The 25,139-nt window shown below is 36.3% G+C and overlaps 1 protein-coding gene across 2 annotated transcripts in view; it reads right to left on the reverse strand.

Moving 5' to 3' along the window:
* Positions 1–25,139, reverse strand: part of SPATA16 (spermatogenesis associated 16) — a 219,601-nt gene that overhangs the window by 50,126 nt on the left and 144,336 nt on the right. For both annotated transcript variants that reach the window (XM_001494206.6, XM_014732759.3), the window contains exon 6: positions 13,070–13,217. In XM_001494206.6, the coding sequence (XP_001494256.3) occupies positions 13,070–13,217 (148 nt within the window). The remainder of the gene's footprint in view (positions 1–13,069; positions 13,218–25,139) is intronic.

The raw sequence follows: 25,139 nt of genomic DNA on the forward strand, positions 1-25,139 counted from the left end.
TTTGCTATTACTCAAGATCCTAGCACTTGAGGGTGTGATACAGATAGGGGAATACCAGATAGAATTGGAGAACAAGGCTGACTGCGGAAAATAGAGCAGTGAGTGAGCTGTTGAATCAAGCTGTACTTAAAGACAGTATCCCCTGTGGATCTTTCATTTATATAAATCAATGAGTTTCATGCCTCCCCTCCCCCTTTAAAACCTAAATGTACTGAAATCATTTTGAGCTATGATTCCCACCACTCAAAACCAAAGCTTTCTGATAGGGGGATTTAGCTAGTAGTTCAGTGTATCTACAAATATGATGGAATCTTTAAAATATCGTAGCTGAGATGTAAGACAGTCATAAACTCTTCAAATTGACTATCTTGGAAAAATACTTTCCCTAATTAAGAAACATAACAGTTTGAGGATTAGGAATTTTTAATTTTTACAGCTAAAAATTAAAAGATAGGAAAATCGAATACATCTTGGTGATGCCATTATTATGATAACATTATGATACTGTTACTGAAAACTAGATTTGACTATATGAGATAATAATGGAAAATAATAAATGTTTAGCATAATTTTTCTTGATTTATATGATAATTATTATTTTCCCACAACATTAGAATAATTAACAAGAGAATAGGGAGAGACAGAGGGAGAGTCAAAGGACTCATCCCAGCAGAGTGGAAAGTTTTTAACAGTTATTAAGAAATGGGGTGAATAAAGCAAACATTGATAGGCATGAAACAAGGGGGAAAGTCGGGGAGGATGAAGGGACTCAGGTCAGGAGGGTGAAAATTTTTAGACAGTTATTAGGAAATGGGAGAGGGGCTAGCCCAGTGGTGTAGCAGTTAAGTTCATGTGCCCTGCTTTGGTGGCCCAGGGTTCGCTGGTTTGGATCCTGAGTGTGGACATACACACTGCTTATCAAGCTATGCTGTGGCAGCATCTCACATATAAAGTAGAGGAAGATGGGCACAGGAGCAATCTTCTTCAGCAAAAAGAAGAGGATTGGTGCTCAAAAAAAAAACCCCAGAAAAGAAATGGGAGAAGTAAAAGGGACAGCATAGAGAGACAAAGAGATAGAAAATGTAATAAACAGCTTCAGTGATATGGAAGATAGAAGGAGTAGAAGCAACAAATGTCCAGTTAAAATTCTTAAATGAATGAATAGCAAGAATTAAGGGACTGGAGTATGAAAAAATAAATGGTTGACAATTTTTTGGAATTTATGAAAGATGTGATTCCTTAGATTATGAAACACTATGACTTCTGAGCAGGTTAAGAGAAAAAAAAATTACAACTAAACACATCTTAGTTAGACTGTAGAACATCAAACAAAGATGAAATCTTAAAGGCACCAGAAAGACAAGAAGAACATCCAGAAAGGAATGAGATCTGACTTCTCAACAGCAATGATACAAGTTGGAAGATAGTAAAACAATATTTTCGTAGTGCTAATTTTTCAGTTTAGAATTTTATACCCAGCTGAACTATTATCCAGGGTGAATTAGAGATATTTTAGACAATCAGAAATGAAGAGTCTACTACCAAGAGACCCTCACTATGAGCACTTCTAAAGGATGTATTTTAGAAAGAAGGAAATGAAACTCAGAAGGGCTGAAATTTAAGAAAAAAATTGGTAGACGTGTATAAGATAACTATAGATAAATGTCGACTGTGTGAAAACAATTATGACTACAATAATTAATTTGAGGAGTAAGGGAAAAAATCAAACTAGAATAAAAATATGGGATCTATAGGTTAGGGGAGTAATTTGAGTTAAAATATTCTAAGACTTGTATCTTATTCAGTAAAAAGAATTATTAAATTTCAATTCTATTAAGCTGTCTATGCATTTTAAAATGTGAACGGTAACTCAAAAGTAGAAGCATAATTTATAATTTGCAAAACTGTAAAAAGGGAAGATGAAGGAAAAAACCTTGAATAATATAAAAGAAAGCAATTTAGGAGGGAGGGAAAAGCCCATGGAATAAAAGCCCATAACATGGTAGAAATAAACTAAATTAACAAAGACCTATTTAGCACTTACCATGTGCCAGGCACTATTTAACCCAATGGGCTATATCAGTGAACAAAACAGACAAGATTTCTGTGTTTGAGGAACTTGTATTCTGGCTAAAAAACTCAAGCAAGTCAGGAATTGTTAAAAGACAGAGATTGACTAAGTAAACAAGTAAATAAAAGTTCAGCTATGTGTTAAAGAGAACATTTAAATCTAAAGGCACAAAATGTTGAAAGTAAAAGGATGTCAAAATAAGTACCATAAAAATACCAGTCAGAATAAAACTAGTGTTTGTATACTAATATCAGACAAAATGTAATTTAATACAAAAAACATTATTAAGGCTAAAGAGTATAATGACGTAATGATAACATTCAATTCATAAGGGAAGTGTAGCAATCTTAAGTGTATATGCTTTTAAGCCAAAACTTAAAAAGTAAAAATTGGCAAAATTATGAAGATAAATGGAAAAATCCACCCACCATTGTGGATTATTTTAACCTTTTTTATATATATTGACAGATGAAGGCGATAAAAAATTAGAGGCATATTCAGAAGATGCAGGTAATTTTCAGGCTTGAGCTAATGGACACATAGAAACCCTGCATCTGACAATGAGAAAAATACATCTCCTCAAGCATAAATGAAATATTAATGAAAGTTAACTATATACTAGTCCATAAGCCAAGTCTTAGCAATTTCAGGAATTATTATAATTTAGATTACACTTTTGAAAATGAGGCAATTAGGTTAAAAATCAATAATGAAGATAGCAAAACATTGCCTTATATCTAGGTATCAAGAAGGGCATATCTAAGTAAGCCATGGCTCAAAGAAGATTTCATACTAGAGCTTAGAAAATGTTTTAGGATAAAATATAATGAAAATGTTTCCCCAAATTTGTGGGATGTAACCAAAATCATTCTTAGAAAGAAATTTATAGTCTTTACTAAAAAAAGTAAAAAAGTGAAAAATTAATGAGCTCAGAATGCAATGAAAGAAACTAGATGATAACAGAAAAACTACTCAAAATGTGAAATAATGGAAATAATAAATAGAAGAAAGTAATGAGATAAAAAAAGATAATATAGAGATGATCACCAACACTAAAACATTTAGCATAACATAAGTAGATGGAGACTTCCTTAACCTGATAAAGAATGTTTTTCAAAAACCTACAGTAAAAATTATATTTAATGGTGAAACTTAAAAATCTTTTGCTTTAAAATCTAGAACAACATGTGAATGTCCACTATCACTTCCTCTGTTCAAGACCGTGCTGTAGTCCTAGGCACAACGATAGGACAAGAAGAAGAATGAAGGATATCTTTATGTACTCGATTAGGGATGGATTCTTAAACAATATATGAAGCCACAAGTAATTAAAATTTTATAAAATGTCATTAAAATTTAAACTTTAGTTCATCAAAAGACACCATAGAAAAGGCAAGCCTCTTATTGGGCTAAGATATACAATACTCCAATAAATAAAACTATTCAGAAAACCAAATGAGAAAAGGATGTGAGCAAGCAGCTTACAGGAATATATAAACAGTAAAAATACCATTTTTGTGAATTTGAAAAATTTCGAGAACAGTTTTATATCTCCTTTAAGGAAGTGAGACCATAGGTCAACGAATGACATGACAAGATGTTCAACTTGATTAATAATCAGAGAAATATGTATTCGAAAAAATGTGAGATAATATTTCCCACTCACCGATTGGCAAAATTTTAAAAGTCTGACAGTACTAAATGGATGGTGATGTATAGCAACAGGCAAGCTTGTACACTGGCATTTGGATGGTGAAACAATAAAGCACTTTAGTAAGCAGTTTGGCAATGTCTCACAAGTTAAAGATGCTTATGCTTTATGACACAGAGAACAGTTCTACACCTTAGTACATGCTGCAGAGAATCTCTTGCACATGTGCAAAAGAAGACCATAAAAAATGTTCCCATCACTCTTGTTGGTAATAAGAAAATATCGGAAACAACTTAAATGACATTAGATTTCACATAGAAGCTTTGGCAAATCATACAAACATTGAAGATAAATGAGTTAGAGCTTGTTATATAAACATAGATGAATCTTATAAGTATGATATTGAATAAAAGAAATCTGTAGGGATCTGCAAACAGTAAAAATAGCATTTATAAGAATTTCAAAAAACTTGGAGGACAGTTCTGCATATCTTTTAAAGATACACATATGTATATCCATATATGTATATAGTAAAATGTATGTATAAGTAGGATACACAATGGAAATTAAGAAAACAGTTCCATTTACAATAACATCAAAAAGAATTAAATACTTAAGAATAAACTTAACCAAGTAAGTGAAAAAACTTGTACACTGAAATTTACAAAATGTTGCTGAAAGAAATTAAAGCAGAGGAGCTGGTCCATGGTGGAGTGGTTTAAAGTTCCGTGCACTCTGCTTTGGTGGCCCGGGTTTATGGGTTTGCATCCCAGGGAGGGACCTACTCCGCTCATCAGCCATGCTGTGGAGGCACTCCACATACAAAAAGTGGAGGAAGATTGGCACAGATGTTAGCTCAGGGCTAATCTTCCTCAAGCGAAAAACGAGGAGGATTGGCAAGAGATGTTAGCTCAGAGCAAATCTTCCTCAGCAAAAAGAAAAAAAGAAAGAAAGAAAGAAAAAGAAATTAAAGAAGGGACAAATAGATGGAGAGACATACTGTGTCCACGGATTGGAAGACTTAATAATCTTAAGATGTCAATAACATCCAAAGCGATCTACAGATTCAATTCTTATCAAAATCCCAACACGGTTTTTTGCAGAAATTGAAAAGCCCATCCTAAAATTCACATGGAATCTCAGTGGACCGTGAAGAGCCAAAACAATCTTGAAAAAGAACAAAGTTGGAAGTCTCACACTTCCTAATTTCAAAACTGACTACAAAGCTACAGTAATCAAAACAGCAATGGTACTAGCATAACGGCAGACGAATGGAATAGAATAGAAAGCCCAGAAACCAACCCTGCATGTGTGGGTCAAACGATTTTTAACAAAGGGTGTCAAGACCATTCAATGGAGAAAGGATAGTCTTTACAACAAATGATGCTGGGAAATCTGAACATCCACATGTAAAAGAATGGAGTTGAATCCTTACTCCACACGATTTACAAAAATTAACTCAAAGTGAACTAAAGATTTTAATGTAAGAGCTAAAATTTTAAAAAGTTTAGAAGAATATAAGGGAAAAACTTCATGACTTTGGATTTGGCAATGGATTTCTTGAATATGATGCTAAAACAACAAGCAAGAAAAGAAAAAGCAGATAAATTTAAAATTTTTGTGCATCACAGGACACTCTGAAAGAGTGAGAAAGCAACCTATGAAATGGAGAAAATATTTGCAAATCATATATCTGATAAGGGATTAATGTCAGAATATAAAAAGAACTCCTACAACTGAACAATAACAATAAAAAACTCAATTAAAAAATGAGAAAGGTCTTGAACAAACATTTCTCCAAAGAAGATTTGCAAATAACCAAGAAGCACATGAAAAGATTCTAAACATCACTAATCGTTAAGGAAATGCAAATCAAAACTACAATGAGATATCACTTCTCACCCATTATGATGGCTATTAAAAACAAAACAAAATAAAACAGAAAATAACAAGTGTAGGCAACATATATATACCGTATGACTCAACAATTCTATGCCTAGATATATTGCAATAGAAAAAATATATAGAAATGTTTGTAATAGCCACAAACTGGAAACAACCCAAATGTTCATCACCAGTGGAATAAACTAATAAATTTTGGACTATTCATATAATGGAATATTATATAGCAATAAAAATGAACCAACGAATGCTTTTTGCAGCATAGATGAATTTCATAAACAAAATATTGAGCAAAAGAAGCCAGACACAAAAGAATATCTACTCTATGATTTCATATTTATAATGTTTCAAAGTAGGCAAATTAAAGTTTAGAGTTTAGGCATGCATAGTTAGGTGATAGGTAAGGAAAGGTAAAGAAGCCGTTATTCTAGGAGTCAGGAGATTATTTACCCTGGTAGAGGTAGGAAATGGGTTGGGATTGAGAAGGGACCAGTTGAGGTATCTGGAGAGCTGGCAACGTTTCATTTTTTGACCAGATGTTTACTCTGTAATAATTACTAAAGCTGTGCATTTGTTTTATGTATTTTTATATATGTGCGATATTTCACAATAAAAATGTTTTTAAGAACAAACAAAAGGAAACAGCTACAAATGGCTTGGATGGCGCTCTATTTTAGGTGTGAAACGCAGTGATTATCTGAGGACCCAAGGTCGTCAAGAAACACTCCTGCCTATAAGATGTAAGCTAACTGTCAGCCAAGTATTAAAGCAGAAATAAATAGGACTTGAATGTTGAATATATGAAGTTAAATTTAAAAAAGGATAACAGTACAAAATAGAAATTTCTAATGCTACACAAAAATGACATGTAGAATTTAAAATTGACAAAGTGGAGACATTGTTTTATATGATTGGGAGTTCAATTCTCAGGGATTTTAATGTTCAGCTGCACGATTTATTAGACGGCAGGGTCTAATGATTAGCTATAATACTACAGAGTGGCTAGACTAGATAGCATAAGTAATCGTTTCAGGAAAAATAATGTCATAACATGAGTATTTACCTCACTACTCCCTTACCTGCTAAGAGGAGCTGTGTTTGTTTTAAAATGACTGTGAAGCTTTTTTGTACAGACTGGAGTAACTGGTGATAGATAAGAACCTGAGAAACTGGTACCAAGACTGACACTGGAAAGGGACTAATCTATTTATGAGGGAATAAATTTGTGGAGTGTATCTGGAGAGCTTAGAGTGGAAAAGGAGACCTGGAGGGGAGCTGCTGCATAAGCGTGTGTGTGTTTGTGTGTGTGTGTGCATTACCTGAGCAAAACCTGAGCATTATGGATACAATACCTATTATACCTGCTTCTTGCCACATAGTCCATTCCAACTGTTCCACTTGCCCCGACCCAGTGGTTTTTCCTGAGAGGCTGCAGTAAAAATTTACATTACTTCCACTTATTTTTGGATTATTGACTGGTATTTCTTTAACTACCATCCTGCCTTTCTTTAGTCAGATCCCACAAGAAGACATACTAAGCAGGATGCATTATAGTTCCAGGGCGGTCCAGGAGAAATGCCATGAAAGAAGGTAAGGGTCAGTAGATGATGGAGACCAGAGGCAATCAGGGCTGTAACCTGCTTCTGCAAAGGACAAGAGAACTGCTCACTGAGAAGGTTTACTTTCATTAGATAGAACAGTGCCAGAACGCCGCACCACCCATTGGGAAGACCAAGATTTTAAGATTTTAAGAACAGAGACTTTAGCCCCATTTATGAGGGATTTCTTTACTTTGGGAATGATTCTGTTTCTAACAAGAATTCCATGGTACAAATTTGAGATGATTTATCATCTTTACAACTAACCTGGTCGTAATACTTTCATAATAATATTAGGGATGTAGGCTCTTTAATTCTATAATCTTTTCCATTTGAGAAAGTGAGTTACCAAGAGGAAAATAGCTTGATCTTGAAAACTCTTGATCATGATAAAATTATAATATTTTAAAGTAGAAAGAGTAAAATGAGGAATTTTAACTTCCTGTTTTAGAGAGCACAAGAATGTATTATCCTTACTGGTAAATGATGACTGAACAAGAACAAGGTTATAAATTTCAGTGAAAAGCAATTTTTAAAGGTCTATTTTAAAACAATATATTATTCCTCTGAACATACATATTTACTCTTGGGAGTTAAATTGCATTGGAAAGACAAAATATGACTCTACCCACCTAAGTGTTGAAGTAATTGATATCCGATCCAGAAAACTTTTCTATTAAACATTACTAAGCACAGACCCATTACTGAATATTTATTTATTTAGCAAATAAATCTTGATATTTTCATCAAGAGAAGACAGGATATGCTTATTGTATTACTTTATTATTATTAAAATACAACCATGCAAGAATAAGAACTACACAGAATTGCATTATTTCATTGGAATATATGAATAAAAACCTCAAGAAAAATCTTTATAAATGAAAACATAATAATTCTGGGGCTGGTGAATTATTATTTGTTTTATATACCCTGACTACTCTGCATGAATCAAGCTGAATTTTTCCTTAAATAAGAAAAATGGATAGCTACGCTGCTAAAAATTCAGTAATTTTTCTCCTTGAAACATAATACAATACAGCTCTATTATAAAATGGCTTTGAGATTTTGGAGGGTCTTACCGTATTCCCAAAATAGCAAAGGATGCACAGTTCCTGAGGATATATAAGCCTGGTTGTCCCACAAGGCCAATTTGAATTTTAACCCACCCCCAACCAGTCTTATAGAAGTTACAAGGGCATTTTATAGTCCTAGTGCCTGCCACTGAGGATGAAGTGGGTTTTTCTCATAATAAATCACTAATTTATTTGGTCCATTCAATAAATAAACTAAAAATATTTAGGCCTATTGGATTTCAAAATGAATTTATTTTATAGCTTTTTCCCCTTGCATCTGTTTTTCATGTGGAAATCCCTGACAAGGGTGACTGTGAATTCGGGGTTGGCTAGAGAGAATACACTGCCTGGGGGATCTCTATGGTGAATACTCTTCCTGCTCATCACCACCACCTCTGCCAGCTATTCCTGGGCTCACAGCACCATCACGTGACCAAAGAGTAATGAACTCAATACTATCTAGGCTTGATGAAGGTGACCTAGAGTTGGAAAGAGTTTCTGAGTTGGAGGTTTGTCTGCCAGCCCCTGCTGGGAGAATTAAATGTGTTAGTCTCCAAGTTTTAATGATAATAACTACTTATCCAGCAAAACTTTGATAGGTAGACTCCTCATCCAAGATCTTCAAGGTATGGATTTTATGACCTTCATCTGCTGATTGTTTATTTAGATGACCTCTATAATTTAGAAATTCTTACTTATGGCCTCAATTTCTCTTGCTGCAATGAAAACTAAATAACTGTGTTCTGTCTCCCATGGGGCATCAGTGTCTCTCCTGAAATGTTATCTTTCTGTGGGGAGTACAGACACATGCATATGAGAGCAACCACCTGTAGTTGTCCATGGAAGGTGGGTGAGTGTTAGGTAGAAGAGAATGGGCACAAACTGAGTGTTTCTGAGGAAGGAATTGCTTGCATATGGAGAGTGTTTATTCAGTCACTGAGTTTGCATGAATTTATTTGTGTACACTGTAGATGGAGTAGGAAGCTGTCATGCTCTAAGGCAGTGTATTAGTTAGAGTAAAGCTACCTGATTTATCAAAGAACCCCCAAATCTCAGCCATCTAAAGCAAGAGAATTTTGTTTATGCTCACATGGGTATTCAGTGGTGACCTTCCACATGGTCCGCAGGGATCCAAGCTTCTTGTGTCCTGGGGCTTCTTTAGTTCCATGGTCCTACCCACTTAGTCAGTGGCTAGGGAAAGAGAATTCTGCATGGTAGGCTTTTACGGGCTAGACCTGGAAGTGGTATACGTTATTTTTGTCCACATTCCATTAGCCATTACTCAGTCACAAGCCTCACCTAACTGTAACTAACTGTATTCTAGTTACATGCATGAGGGGAAAAGAAAATAATTTGGTAAGCAACTAGACAGTCTCTGCCACTTTCAGCGGAAAGGACTTCTATTTCCTAATTGCTCCCTTGTCTGTTTTCTCCTCCATCATTCTGTTAATTAAAGTCAACTTTCCATTCCACAATTAGAGCTTAGGTTTTAATTGAAAATATTCTCTAGAAGAGAGGAAAAATATAGTCTGATATTTACCCGGAAGTATAAATTACTAAAGTCAGATCCTTTCTTAGGAGCAGGTATATTCTAGCACTACCTAGAACAGTGTCTGCAATATATGTGCTCAACAAATGTTTGATGAATCAATGAGTAGGTGAACAAAGCATCCATCTCCACTGTAGATCCTCTTCTTGTCCTGAGGATCTTGGAATTCTGGAGCGTGGAGAAAGGGAGAAGAGAAATGGTAGAAGAACACAGAAAGTTGAAATATAGCAAGAACAGTTAACATATCAAGAACAAGCTACTTCTAGTAGCCAGTGGAGCAGAGGGGACTTCTGCAGTAAGACCCAGAAGGTGACTGAGTTCACAAGCCACCATTCTGGCAGGTAGAGGGAGTCTCAGAGAATGGCTCTAGGTTGCGCCAACTTGTGTGGCAGGAGTGGTTGGCGTACATCTAGAGAAACATCTACACCAAGAGGCAGCATAGGGAACTCATACAGGTGCCGCTGGGTCACCTAACGTGTCACATAAATGAGCCCATCAGATCCCGCTCAAGCCGACAGAGCTCATCTTAAGTTCGTGTAATCAAGTTCATGTAACCATATAATCAGCAGCTGTACCAGACTGCACCAGACTTTGAAAGAGGACTCTTTCTTCACATGCCTACTGACCTCTTTGCACATTGGGTATGCTTGAGCTCTGTGAAAGTTGAAACCAGACCAGAGGGAGATGAAAATCCTGTGAAAAGGGGGAGGAAGTGGTGAATTTGATCAGATACTTACTGAAGTGAGACTAAATTTTAGAAATGATTGGATAGGACTGAATCCCCTGGGATGGGATAGAATATATGTTTGGCTCTGGGTAGACTGAAGACCTAAAAGTGTAAGTAAAAAAAAGAAAAGTTTCTACACGTCTGCTGTGTGATTGTCCAGTCATACATGCTGCACGATTATTTGTTGAAATAAATAACTGAATAAATTTTGGGCAGGATAGAAGCTTCTTAAATTCTATCTACAAGGTAGATAAGAGGAGAATCCTGGTTTTGAGGAAGTGCTAACGGAAGGTAGCTATTCTTCTAGGCCCTATCTCTCTTCCTGTGACTCACTTTCTAGCTAGTGCCTTTGGCTATTGATGCCTGCCCGAATCACCACTCTACCTCTTGTTGGAGATATCTGGATACTAAAGATAACATCTGACCTTCCCTCTTTCTGTGCTTTGTGCTCTCATTCACCTTGGAATTGCCTGGGGGAATAGAAACCATACCACTAAGACTGTGTCCATACAGTTAGCAACAGTGGTTTCACCATCATTCCAGCAATGGCTTTGGGAAGACCCTTTAATCATTTGCAACAGAGGCAAGTAATGTCCTCAATGCAATAGCCTTGTTAGATCAAAGTACAGGTTCTACAGAGCAAAGAACCTAAACGAACTTTAAAATTCTAGACTGCTTTCTCTACCTCCCCTTCTCCCTCCAGAAGCTGTGTCTTCCCTCTCTAGGTTCTCATATAGCACTGTCATACTCCAGCAATTAGTAATTATAAAATAATAGAAACAATAATTAGTAACTTATAATTATCTTCTCTTCCAAAGCATAAGATTCTTTAGCATGAATCGTCTTGCCAACAGATCATAATTCATCTTGATAACAGGTTTGATGGAGTTACATGAGACACGAATCTGGCTCATTAATGTTATTATTGTTTTTAAACTCTCAGCAGCAACAGTGCTTCTTAAGTATTAATTAATCTTCATGACTTCTCTGTGAAGTAGGTTAAATATAACTAAACTCAATTCTCCTAGTAGAGGAATTGGTAAACTGGTGATCTTCTCAATGAATCTGCCTTCATTACCAATGGATCTGGGAGTGGGAATGGAAGTAGCTGAATGTGACTAACTTTCTATGACGCTATGTAGACGCGACTTTTGTGTGCTATTAACGTCCCCCCCACCCCCCAAACCCTTAAGATATCTATAACAAAATAATAAATGATTTCTAACAATTAGCAAAAAATGTGAGTTCTGAAACATTTTTATATACTTCCTTACAAAATGTTCAAACTAATGCTCAGCATTAATGGTCATCATAACTTGCATTGTGCTTTCTTCTCTTCCCCTTCTCTGCCCTCAAGTTCTCACTGTTCCTTAGGCACTCACTGCTCAACTATCACTAGTTAGATTATTTAATATCTTTCCTCTGAAGAGCTTGAGGCATTGTGGAGAAAAATAGGGAATCCACAGCACCTAAATTTAATGCTTCTATCACACCTCTGCTCTATCAGATGGAAATGGTGTAGCTCAATAACAAGGACATGGGTTCAAATCCAAGGCCTGCCACTACTGATTTTCTGTGCATCTTTGGAAAAGTTATTTGTGTTCTCTGGTTGCTGTTTTCTTGTTTATAAATGAGAATCATCTTATTCATTTCATAAGTTATGGGGGTAATAAGAGATGATGAACGCAGAATGGCTGGCACCTTAAAAGTGATCATTAACAGAGTACGTTATTAATCATATAAATCAGTGACTTGGCCCCAAAGCCCTGGAAAAAGGAATAAAAGAGCTTTCAAAGGATGGTGGATATTTGGTATGCGTATTTGGAGATTGAGCTTAACATGGTAGTCATTGTTGAGTGGCTCTTAATTTAGTACAAGAAAATCCTTGTCTTAGTTCACAGTAACACTTGGGACACAGTAGATAGCAAAAGTATTTTTGAATGAATGAATAAAAGTTGGTGGTTTCCAAGACAAAAAGAAAAAGAAAGGATAATGCCAGTGTTGTGTCCTCTGTGTACACTTGGCTATCCAGATCCCATTTGGAAGCCAGTGATTCAGGAACACAAGGAAAGAGGGAGATCTGGATGACAGCTTTGCTGTGTGAAGTGGATGGAGGAAAGAAAGCAGAAATAGCAGGCACTGGGGAAAAAAAGTCCATTTTCAGGAAAATACTATAATCATCTAGCTTACTGACGAAGGATATGGAGAAAGGTGCCATTTCACCACAGGTTATTCCTTCACTTTTTAAAATCTTAGCATTTCTAAGTTTTATTCCTTTTCTTAAAATATAGAAACATGATGGCACAAGGAATATTGTGCTAGACCCATACAGCGAGCCCTACTTAAAACCTTAAAATAACTTCCCCTTTCAACTTATCAGATTAAAACAACATACCTCTAAAACTGCAACAATAAACAAATAAACAGACATGGCCCTGCATTTGTTTTAATAGAAATAAAGTATCAGCTGATAACTTGAAGACATTGAATCTTACCTGTATAGATATATTCCACATATGCAGGATGAATTTTTGTGAAAACTTCTCTTACTTTTTCTATTTTATCAGCTCTTATTTTTGTTGCAAATGGTGTGTACATAACCGAGAAAGATTCCGCTCTGGTGATGGCTTCTTCAAGCATAGCCTGAGAGGAAGCAAACAACTCATTTGGCATCAATAACAATATATAGTTCTTTAAGAATGTAAAAAAACATAATTACCTTTATGGATGATTTAAAAGTCTATATACTGTACTGCAAAGATAACATTTTGGTCTTGAATATTCATTAGAATGAAATTTTAATTAGTTCTGGAAATACTATTTCATATTAAGAAAACCAGTTAAATGAAGAAAGTTTGTAAACAGATACCTCTAATCTGAGCTTGCTTTAAGATAAAAATAAAAATTCTGTTTTCTAAGGTGTCACTTTTCACTTGATTTTAAAAATCAAATTCTTAAGTTTAACATAATTATCTTACTCAAGAACAGACATTGATGAGCAATTTGTACTTTAAGAAACTAATTGAAATATCTAGATTTAAGAATTTTTCTATAAATAACATGACCAACTAGACAAACCAAGTTTTTTTCTTCCTCCCATACCTGAGTAAGCCTTTTAGAATAAAAAGAACATTTCTCCGCTTCCTCCCAGCAAAGCTTCCCTTCCCTCCAGATCACAAGAGCCATTTGAGTTGGATTCGGCTGTTTAAGAATTTCTTTAAATTTTCTTTGCTCATGTACCATTCTTGATGAAGCCTGCCATCACCCTGGGCTTCCTGTTTTAACTAGGTCCATTACTATTTGAAACAGACCAAGAAGAAAGGTATGTAAAGTTTTAAAAAGGATTTATTCTTTTCCTACAACTTTTCCTTCTAATGAGCCTTGAACATTGAATAAAAAGTGGAAGTGTCTATAGTTATCTCATGTTTCTGAAAATAGCATAAAAGCATATTATAAAAATCTGTATTTATTTATAAGAATAAATTATTTTTCTAATGACTATGAGTGCCAACAACCAAGAGGAAAAAATAACAGATTTGAACTTTGCAACAAAGAAAAAATCATTTAACAAATAGCAATTTATATTATTATCTACATAGAATTTTGTGAATAAGTTTTAGATTGATATCAAAAGCCATAAGGAGTTGATTTTAAACTGAGAAGCCTAATTTTACTTGTTCATTGCCCACTGCATTCCTCATTGACTTCAGATAGCCTCTTTGATCATCCATATTATGTGTAGAAGAGCAGCTTTGCAAGAATTTTCTGGATTTATCTGAGATTTTAAGTAAAAAATTATGTAAATTTCCTAATTTACATTTTAAATCTGTTGTGGGATAATTTCTAAATAGCTAAGTGAAAGAAGTTACATTGCCCACAACACTGTCCTTTCCAGGTCTGAGGAACCGAAAGGGGGACAAAGAACATGACTGTGATGCCAAACCCAGAGTCAGTACTCCGACGGAGGTAGCAACGAATTGTGAGCGTGCAGCAGGGCCTGCATGCTGAGGCCTGGATGCCAATTTGGAAGGCTAACAAGGGTAATGCAGCCAGCAGTTATGGAATCCAGAGATGTGGATTAAGAACCCAAACAAGGTGTTTAGGCACCAGATTCTGGTCCTCCAGCAAAAATAAAGATCCTTTATATGGAGTAGGAGAAGAATTTCTCCAGCTTCGTGCTTACATATCTTTGCCGCTGGAACCAATCCTTGGATGGCCTGTCCAGGCCAAAAAAGTAAGCAGTCATACCTAGATGCGTGTGGAGCGATGTGTGAAGAGGGAAGCTATGCCAGATCTCTGTTTTAAGGTCACGATCTGACTTTACTGCCTTTTAGAAGCTATTCGTTCCTGTATTAGCTGCTAGGACTGCCGTAAGAAAGTATCTGGATAGTTTAAATAACAGAAATTTATTTTCTCATAGTTCCAGAGGTTAGAAATCTGAGATTAAGTTTTCCCCAGGGTTGATTTCTTCTTAGGCCTCTCTCCTTGGCCTGTAGATGGCAGTGTAGCGTCTCTCTGTGTGTTTCACATGCCTTTTCCTGTGTGTGTGTCTGTATCCTAATCTCCTCTTATAAAGCCACCAGTCATGTTGGATTAAGGCCCACCTAAAGACTTCATTTTAACTTAATTGCCTCTTTAAAGGCCCTATTTGCAAATGCAATCACAATTTCCAGCACAGGGTTAGGACTTCAGCATATGCATTTTAGGGGGACACAATTCAGCCCATAACAGTTGCTAACACCCAAATGGCTTTTCGGATGCTCCCTCTGAACATCTTGGTGAAGAGTATTTTGCTTTAAATTCTGGATCAAAAAATTTAGTGAAGGTATTTAATCCTCTAGTTTGTTTCGAGAAGGACATTAATAGTATCCCAGTAAGGCCAGGACAGAAGAAAACACTCTCTCCGTCCCATTTCTTTTCCAACTGCTGGCAGCTTAAGTGACTGCTGGCAGGGTAGCTTTGCTTAGCCATCTCATAGCTTGTGCCCAAGAGCCTACACCAGTTGTTTTGCAAGTGGAACAACGTAGTTTTTGTGTGGTACCTTGATCTGCTTCTTTAAGGCTCTGTATTCTTGGCTTGATGCTCAAGGCCTTGCCTTCAGGCTTTCACAGAGTTCTCTACTCAGGAGGGCATGTGCTGGAGTGCAACCTCCCTCCCCACGCAGAGTTGATAGAAATGGGGTTCTTTTGTGGCCTCAGCCCCCCATCTTGAAGATGGGTAAGGAAGTGAATGAGTAAAGTGTCTACAGAAGAATAAGAGTTATTTTGTTTGAAGTCTCCATGGAGATATTTTCCCAAAGGAAGTTACTATAGCCCCAAGAGGAAATATCGCAATATAGAGCAGAAATGAGAACACAGATTATGCTTGTACCAGATCCTGACACATCCTTGAGGTGTTTTAATGTATTAATATTTTTTGTTCTTCTGGAGATAGACAAGCTTGAGGCACTGAACCTGTCTGCATTGCTCTTGTAAAGGACTGGGGTAACATTTTATATCGATAACATTTCTGGAATATTATTGAATAACTCATTAGTGAAACAATCTAGAAAAAAATGAGCTTACTTAAAATAATGGGAATCTTTTATTGTTTTGGGTTAGACACCAAAATATCAGGTTTTCATTTTGTGATGGCAATAATTTGGCAATTTAGAATTGGGCTTATCTTTCACGAAGAGTCTAATATGTGCAATATGAAAAATGATACTTGTGTTTTTGAAAACTGGAATATTTTGTAATAGTCATAGATATTAAAATATAGATTTTAATTTACTTTTTATCATCAAAGATTTTTCTTCATTTTGAAAATAGAGGAAGAGACCAGAAGAGGAATTAAAGCTTGTAAAAAAGTAAGCAGTCCTAAAAATGAAGGCGGATTGCAAACAATAGTTTTTAATTTGACAAAAATTTTCTGCAATTGAGTCATTCTTTCCCAATGTGTGAGTTTCTCTCGTGCCATGTAGAGAATGGGGAAAACAATCAGTCCACGTGTCCTGTTGTTAAGTGTGCACTAGTATTAATTATGCTTTCTCTGCTGTTACAGAAAAAGAAGCTTTGAAATTAGGTGTTTACCTTTGGGGGTCCTAATAACTCTTTATTGTTAGCCTCATATTTATCAAGTTTAAAGCTTATAGTTACATAAACAAATAGTGTATGTGGGGAACTCATTTCCTCTCCAAATAGTAGCTTATAATAATTTCTCCTTGTACTTTAACTAAGCCAAAAGAATTACTTGCTACCTGAGAAATCAACTTGCTCAGGAAGATTGTATAACAAGAGAGACAGGGGTAGAGAGCTACTCCATCAATGGTAAAGGAAAAGAATCAAAGTAGAGGGAAAAGACGACTAGCAAAAAAGAAAGAAACAAAATTCATCTCCTTCTTCTAAACCCAAGAGGTTGGTTCTGCCTGGTAAATTTTTAAGAGCACTCAAGGTGCCCAGGATACATCTGGCAGAAACTATAAACTTCAACCATTTTCAGGCTGATGATATTATGACTTTTCCCTCCCTATCTTTTTGCTGGAGGATTTGGACAAATTGTAACCTTTTAACTATGTGTCCAGTCGTGGTGATTCAGTAAGTAGAAGTCCTGTCACTTCTAATTAGAAAATGTGATCAAATTATTATCAAATTATTCCTTTAATGCTCCCAATATCAGGGCTGACCATAATTGCAGTAAATTGCTTTACTTACAAGATTGGATCTGGAAGGAACCTTGGGAATTTTCCAGCCCAATTCACTGAATTGGAGATGACTAAAGTGATTTGGAGAGGTTTAAGTGACTTTTCTAAGGATGAACAGCTTTTTAATTTTATAGAATTCAGAATTAGGACCTCAAATATTATATTCCATGTTCTCTTTTGAAAATTATGGTTTTATCTCCCGGGTTTTACCCTCTTGTTTAAAAACAGTCATAAAAATATCATGTTAAATTCTAAAATATTTAATTTACTTTAGTTTTGCAGTACATGTGAGCGCTACAGAATTTTGGAACATAGATGTGTATGTATATCCTGGGCACATGGTTAGGCATCTTTCAGACTCCCTTGTAGTTACATATGGCCATGTGGTTGGGTGTGGGCCAATGGAATGCAGGCAGGAATGATACCCTTTCCAGGCTTAGCCCATAAAGCCCTGCCTAGGACATCCCTATATTTTCTTTCCGTATCAGCTGCCTGAAGACAGAGGGCTCCTAGGACATGGAGGAAGATGGAGCTACTTAATGGAATCGGCATGGGTCCTCCTGTTGTTGACTGGAGAAGAACCAATCAGGAACACCCACACTGGACTACAGAGTGAGAGATAAATCAACTTTTATTGTTTTAAGTTACTGGAATTTTGGAGTTGCTTGTTGTAGCAGTTAGTCTACCCTAAAATGCAAACAATAATAAAGGAAAATTGGAATCTCCCTCCAGTCTATTTTCTTTTCTGCTAAGCCTTGTGTATTACAAAAAAAGTAAAGAAAGAAAGTGGTATTTTAAGAGATAAAATAACTCTTCATTTAGCAGTGTGATAAATGCTTTCATATATCCTATTTCCTTTAATCCTCATAAAATCCATCTAAGAAGGTACTACTAGTGCATGAATATTATGACTGTTTTATTTTGAGTTAACACTGTTAGATTCAAAGGAAGCAAGGTTATAAATGATTGACATGGGAAAGTTTAGTCTTTAGTGGCTAATATGGAACTTTGTTACTACATTAATAATGATGCAATTTTGAATGATGACTAGAACTTTCTAGAAAAGGGAAAGATAAAATTTCATGAGAAATATTTTGCAAATTTAATCCATTTAAACATATATAGATTTAATTGGAAAGATTTCAATTTTCCTGAAATTTAGAATTAACCTAAAGAGCAGATTTTCCCAAAGAGCAGAATATCTTACCTTGAGACTTTCCTTGAATAAACCTATTCACTGTTTCATTTATGCAAGAGCCAGGATTGCCATTTCTTATGTTGACTTTGTTAATGTAATGGTATGTCAGAATAAAATATGTAATAATTGATTGTTTGCCCTTGCCTTGATGATCAACATTTTAATGCTGAAATATTACCTTGGATTTTTATAGGAGTTTTTTATTAAACAGCCTTCACTGTAAGTTCTGTATTTTTCTAATAGAAGGGAATAATTGGCAGCTTTGCCATTACATTTATCAGCCTGCTGATGTGAAAGTTATAGATATCTTCATGTAGTTTGAATAAAGATATTTAATTTTTTATTTGCATTGTCTGAAAACGACCAAAGATTTTATGAACAGGTTACTTGTACCAAGGTAAGGAAATTTTTATATAGTTGTTTTGAATTCTCTACTTTTGCAACCCATCCTGTTTAAAAACATTCCTAATAAATATCATTTTAAATTCTAAAGTATTTAATTTACTTTAGTTTTGAAGTGTATGTGAATGCTATAGAATTTTAGAACATGTGTATATATATATATCTATATATATCTATATATTATGTGCAAGAGTGTGTGCACTGCTGTCCACTATCCAGTCTGGGTAGGGGTAGAATTAAGGTTTTGATTATATATGATGTTTCCATTAGCTGAATAACTTCAGCATTTAATGCCTAAAATTTATCCTGTATTAATTTTTAGTCATTCATATTTTGTAGCAAAATTTTATTTCATGTCCCATCAGCATAGAACTAAAAATATGAAAGGGATCTAAGATATTATTTTAAAGTCACGCAACTCTATAACCAAGGAAATTGAGGCCTGGTGAGTTCTGGTGACTCACCTGAGGTCACAAAAATAGAGATGGAAGCAAAACAAGAACCCAAGTCTCCTAAACCAATGCTTTGTTACGCTGAGCGACTCTTCATCCTTCTAATTAGATTGTACATTCCTAGAAGTATAAGATCTAGTATTACATTCATTTTTCCTTTTTCCGTGACTATCTTATTCCTGTCTTCAAAGACAGCAAGAATTTGAATCTAACACCTAACAGAGAAACAAATGGACCACATCAAACCTAAATCAGGTCAAGATCCTCTTCACAGCAATAATCCTAACACAAAACAGAATAGTCACCCTTCACACCTACTGGGCACAATAAGACAGTTTTGTCCACCAGCCACTCATTAGATTTAGGATATGCCAACAATTAGCATGCCCATCTCAAAGAGAAACATTTACAAAAATTAAATAAAAGGCTTCCTGATGGGGGAACTTAAATAATAATGTGCTTGGGTTGGTCTAGCTTATTTAACGGCAAAGCACATATAATTTATAAATAGAATTTAAAGTACATTCTTGTTCTAAAGGCCTGAGTACTTCTCTGCTTGCACATTAGAGAAACACCAGCTGATAGAAACTGAGTTACAAGTGTGGGTTTCAGCAGCCTCCAGACTCTTTAGGACGCCACAGAGCTTTTATTCTTGGTGACTTAAAATGAATCACCAAAAGGTATTACAGGAATAAATAGCTACATTACCCACAATTATTTCATAAGCACAACTGGGTATTACTAATGAGATTCAGCCTCTATGTTCAGTGGTAAATGTCAACACAGTTTGGGCCCCTTTTTTGTCATTGTACGTTTCATCTCTATGCTTCATTTAGTTATGTGAAGGTAGGTATTCTTTTCCCTAACTGTATGTTGTTTCCTGTTTGTATTTCTTGACTGGTGGATTTAGATTTGGGTATGGCTTGTCAGTGAACACAGCTTATTAATGGTAGGGTTGGGACAAGAACCTGGTGACCTGGTTCCTAGACTTGTATAACCCAGATTTGTACTGCTTTTTCCACCAAGCATTTGTTTTATCTTTTGGGCCACTACGCAAGATGACTCTGAGTGGAAAAGTTAAGGATGCCCTTGAAAAGGGTATATTGAGCAGAAATTGATAGAATCCAAAGATGCTTAATTTGGAGGCAAGATGTGAGTTGCAGGGACTAACTTTCTGTCGTCAAAGAGCAACCTGCTCTTATACTCTGCCTACGTAGACTTGGTTTAATTCATTAATAAATCTGTAAAACTCATTTATTAATCAAATGAGTGTTCATTGTGCAATGGCTAAGTGCTGTAGATAAATTATTCTGTATATTTGTTAAGATAACACTGAGAAAGAGGCAATATTATCCCATTTTACAGATGAGGAAAATTCAGTTTTTATATGTACAATATGTAGTAGTTCTACTTTGCTACTTTGCTACATGGCTACTTTGTGTCAGAGCTGGGATTGAAGTCAGTTCTCTCTCAGAGCCTCCTGCTCTGAGCCATTTATGCAACGTGGACTCATAAATGAGGCCTATCGTCCTGACCAGCACCAAGAGAGGATTCCAAATATAAGAAGGGCTCTTCAATTAAGCTTCAGACGGCAGAAGCAGAATCTAGCAGAAGGAAAAAAAATTCTAATAGAGCCTTCCAGTGAGAGAGGTGTTCAACTTGGAAGCTGGTAGCCCCATGGCCCTGGTGGTACACAGACCAAGGAGGGATGATGGCCTGTCTGGAATCCAGTAAAAGCGACTGTAAAGAAAAGGTGTCTTTATAGTGCTAGAGTCTATTACTCAGCGTTTGTCTGTGGTGTACTCGTACCTCCCCATAATTTCTTTTCTCTTTCAAGTTTTAGCTTTCCTGGCAGCCAGACACCTCTTTTTCTTCCTTATTTCACTCATTTGCCTGTAATTAATATCTTCCAGGCTGTGGCTCCTCCCAGAAGACTTTGTATCTTAGAAGGTAACAGATTGCAGGAGGATGATATTATGGGGCAGGTGTCCTCCTATATGTGACTTCCCATCATTAAGATGACTCAGAGGGGGATAACTGCACCTGTGAGAAATGTGATGGACTTGCCAAAGTACATATATAAATACATACATATATATATACATACACACACACACTTATCTGTGATAGCAACAACAAACTACAGCTTCAAGTGATAGTAAATGAAATAAAATGAAGCGCTATCTTTAAGAGACCTGCCACTATGCTTCCAGTTTTATCTCTGATTTGTGTCTTAAATATGGATGTTAAAGCAGGTCAACCCCCCCTCCCCCCCCCCCCCGATGAAGAGTGAATAAAATGTGGACTTGCCATGCTAATGATGATGTTTTCTATCCCTTTATGTTTAGGCTTGAAATATCCTCCCGAGGTTTTCTGGAGGTTACTGTCTCTCATAGGTTGTTGACTCCCAGTTTAGACTGCACTCTACAAAACAGCACCCATGCTTTCTTGGATAAAAATAGGTTAGCTTAACAGTTACTTTATGATCCTGAGAAAAAAGCCAATCATGCCACATGTTAAAGGTTGACATTTAAAATGCCAAGCTCTCATTATCTGGAAGAGGGCAGCTTATGAAAAAGAAAATGATTCATCCAGGAACTATAGCACAGGTAGAGTAGGCAGTCTTCAAAAATTAGGGAGGAAAATGCAGTCATATGAATTCAAGAAAAGAGGAGAATTTATTTTTAATTGGCTTGCAATACCATCAAAAGGATGGCTGAATATAAATGAAAAACATTAAAAGCTTTGAGCTTTACAGATTTTCTTATACCTGGGTGAACACAGCTTAAAAAATTTCATGATTTTATGGAATAGTTATTCCATATCTTCCACTGCTAAAGAAAAGTGACCTCAATTTCTCTGCAAGCTTATAAATCAATAACCCATAAAAATCTATGGGAAATATAGAAGGTAACCATAAAACCCTCTGAGTTTGGTTTTGCTCATAACAATTTTTGATTTTTAGATGCAAACAAAAACAAAAAAGGAATCAACATGTTCTCAGATTTAAGCTGGAAGGCAAAGCCTCTATGTAAACAAAATCATCCTCATGGCAAGCTAGCAGAATGGCCATGGGACTCCTGGGAATCCAACTGCTAAACCTAAATTTGTTCAAGTAAAAAGCGGCCCAAATTGCCTTAAATCTCTGACACCTATATCATTCTCAAATGAGAAAAAATGAAAAGAAATTTAGAGGTTACTTTTTTCTCCATTAAGAACTGTCAGAAACCCAAAAAGCTTTTTAGAAGGGAAACAAAGCAAAAGAAAAGCTGACTCTATTTAAGTGGTGTGGGCTTCCTCCAGCACCTACTGAGATTACTGCAAAACCAAGCCAGCGCTGTTAAAAAAATTATATCTATTTTACAAAACTTATACATATGTGTGTGTGTGTATACACATACACACACATATATATACAAACATTTCTGAAGAAGAGTACTAAGTAAATATTTCTTAGGAGTGCCTGCGGATTAATTTTCTTGCTTGATATGATGCCACTATTTTCTAACGAGCGACCTTCAATAGTCAGTTTGCAGATAGAACGCTGACGTACAAATGAAGTGTGCTGCCCCCTGCAGGGCACATTCTGAGGCACTGTCCCCCAATTCTTACATGATCTGGATGCCTGACACTGTTTTAGCAGGAGACAAAGCTGTTTGTTTCTCACCCAGAATTAGGGCTTCAAAAGCAGACAACCTCCGGAAAGGTGGCACTTGGACCAAAATTCACACTGAGGTGAAGTAACGGAAGTCAACTCACTTTTGAAAGAAGGCTTTGGCCCTTGGCATGTACACATGGGGTTGATGAGGAGGGACAGTGAGGGGAGAAGAAAATCTCACCTACTTGACAGTTTGGCCAAATGAGTGTCACCAAATATATGTAATAGTACTGAAATGTACACACGAATTTAATATGTGTGGTTTAGATTCCTTCCTCCATCCCACCCTCCCTCTCTTCTTCCCTCCTTCCTTTCCTTCCTTTCTTCCTTCCTATTGCCTGGGACACCCACAGAACATCAGTAGAAGAACTATACAAAACTATATAAACAGAAAATAATGTCACGGTCACTATCTCCTTCACAGGAACACTCAACCTTGGATCAAATATATGCTTCAATTACATCTTTCATTTAAAAGTGAACCTCTCCTACTGGCATACTACCTCAAATAGCATCAAAGCAAAATGAAACACAGGCAGCATTTAACAACGCTGGTAGCCATGGAAACATATCATTAAAGACTATATAAACAGGAATGAATAATTAGATGAGAAATTCATTTCTACATTTATCTTTTTCAAGATCCAGGAAAGGAAGCTCTCATCTCAATTTGGACACTTCCTCTTTAGCCTGTCTTCTAACTGAAAAATATGAGAATTCATGAAATGAGAATTTTAATATTGCCTAGCTTAATGGACAAATCTCTTTGTAGGCAAGTGACTAGAAAATATTGCAATGCTCATTGTTATCTAGATGTAACACTGAACACAGGGAAGGATCCTGAAACAGCCGAGGAGTTTGCTTTGGGGATAGGAGGTGGGCAAGAAAACCAACTATATCACGGCGATAAGAGGGGAGCAGTTGTTAACCTTTAAAAATGGGAAGCACAGGCTGTCTCACTTACGGGAGGCATCTACATAGTGGGAAGACTGAGGGGAGAATCTGGGGCTTATGGATTTCTATCAGTTGCCTTGTCAGGCAGCATTACTTGTGCAGGTCATCTGATGCTCTACTTTTGTACCTAGGGAAGCCCCAGATAAACGATATGGTCATCAACTTAAAAAATTGTCAGTGGCCTAAGAGACCATCTAGCCCAGATTCATGCATCAGAATCACCCAAGAATCAGTAGACAAACACAGTTTTTAAGACCTCATCCAACTCTGGGAATCTAATATTGTAAATGTTTTCCCAAGTGATTCTGATGCAGTTGGTCACTAGACCAGTGTCTGAGAACCACTGACCTAGGCCAACTTCTTCAGCATACAGCAGCAGAAATTGAAGTCTAGAGGAGCTGTGGTAGATTGAGTTGCTGGTCTCAGTATTCCTCCTACCTGTAGCAATATCATAGCCAACACCTTTGTTTGGCTTTGTGTGAGCAGAAGAATCTTATCCCTTGCCCTTGGACTTGACACAAGGCTTGCTTTGGGGCTAATGGGATGTTAGCAAGCATGGTATGAGCAGAAGGTTGGAATATGCTTATACGGTTTTGCTTTCTCTCTTAGAATCCTGCATTTTGCCATAAGAAGAGCAGACATCAGGTAGCCATTGGTCAAAGGAGGATGAGAGACATGTGGATCACAGTTGGGCCTCTCTGCAGCTTGGAGCTAGGCCTAGTCAAGCCCAGCCAAGACCAGTCTAGATCAGTCAAATCCAAGCCAGCCTGCTTATTATTATAAGCCACTGAGTTTTAGAGTGATTGTTTACACAGCATTATTGTAGCAATAGCTGACTAATATAGAAATGAAACGACTTATCCCAAATCAAATTCTAGCATTGGAACTAGAAGTTACATCTTGGGAATTTCAGGCCCGACCTCTTTCTACTGCTCTTTATTGCCTATATTCTTTTGCTTCCTTTCCTTCACAGTGTTAAGCACAGATATCCTTTGCCTTCATAAGGTCCTTCTGCTGAGCCTACATTCCCTATATTCCAGAACATTCTGTCACCTTTCCTCATCAGAGCCTACCTTTCCTTCCATCTTGTTCCTTCAGGATTCTGTTTTCATGTTTCCAAAGAGACTAAGAAGTCTCATGTAAACTAATTCACACAACTGTGTTCAGGGGTCATTCAATAATGACTTAAACACTTTCAAATAAAATTTCTTTTGCATAT

The sequence above is a fragment of the Equus caballus genome, chromosome 19 (assembly GCF_041296265.1).
Source record: "Equus caballus isolate H_3958 breed thoroughbred chromosome 19, TB-T2T, whole genome shotgun sequence".
NCBI classification, from domain to species: Eukaryota; Metazoa; Chordata; class Mammalia; order Perissodactyla; family Equidae; genus Equus; species Equus caballus.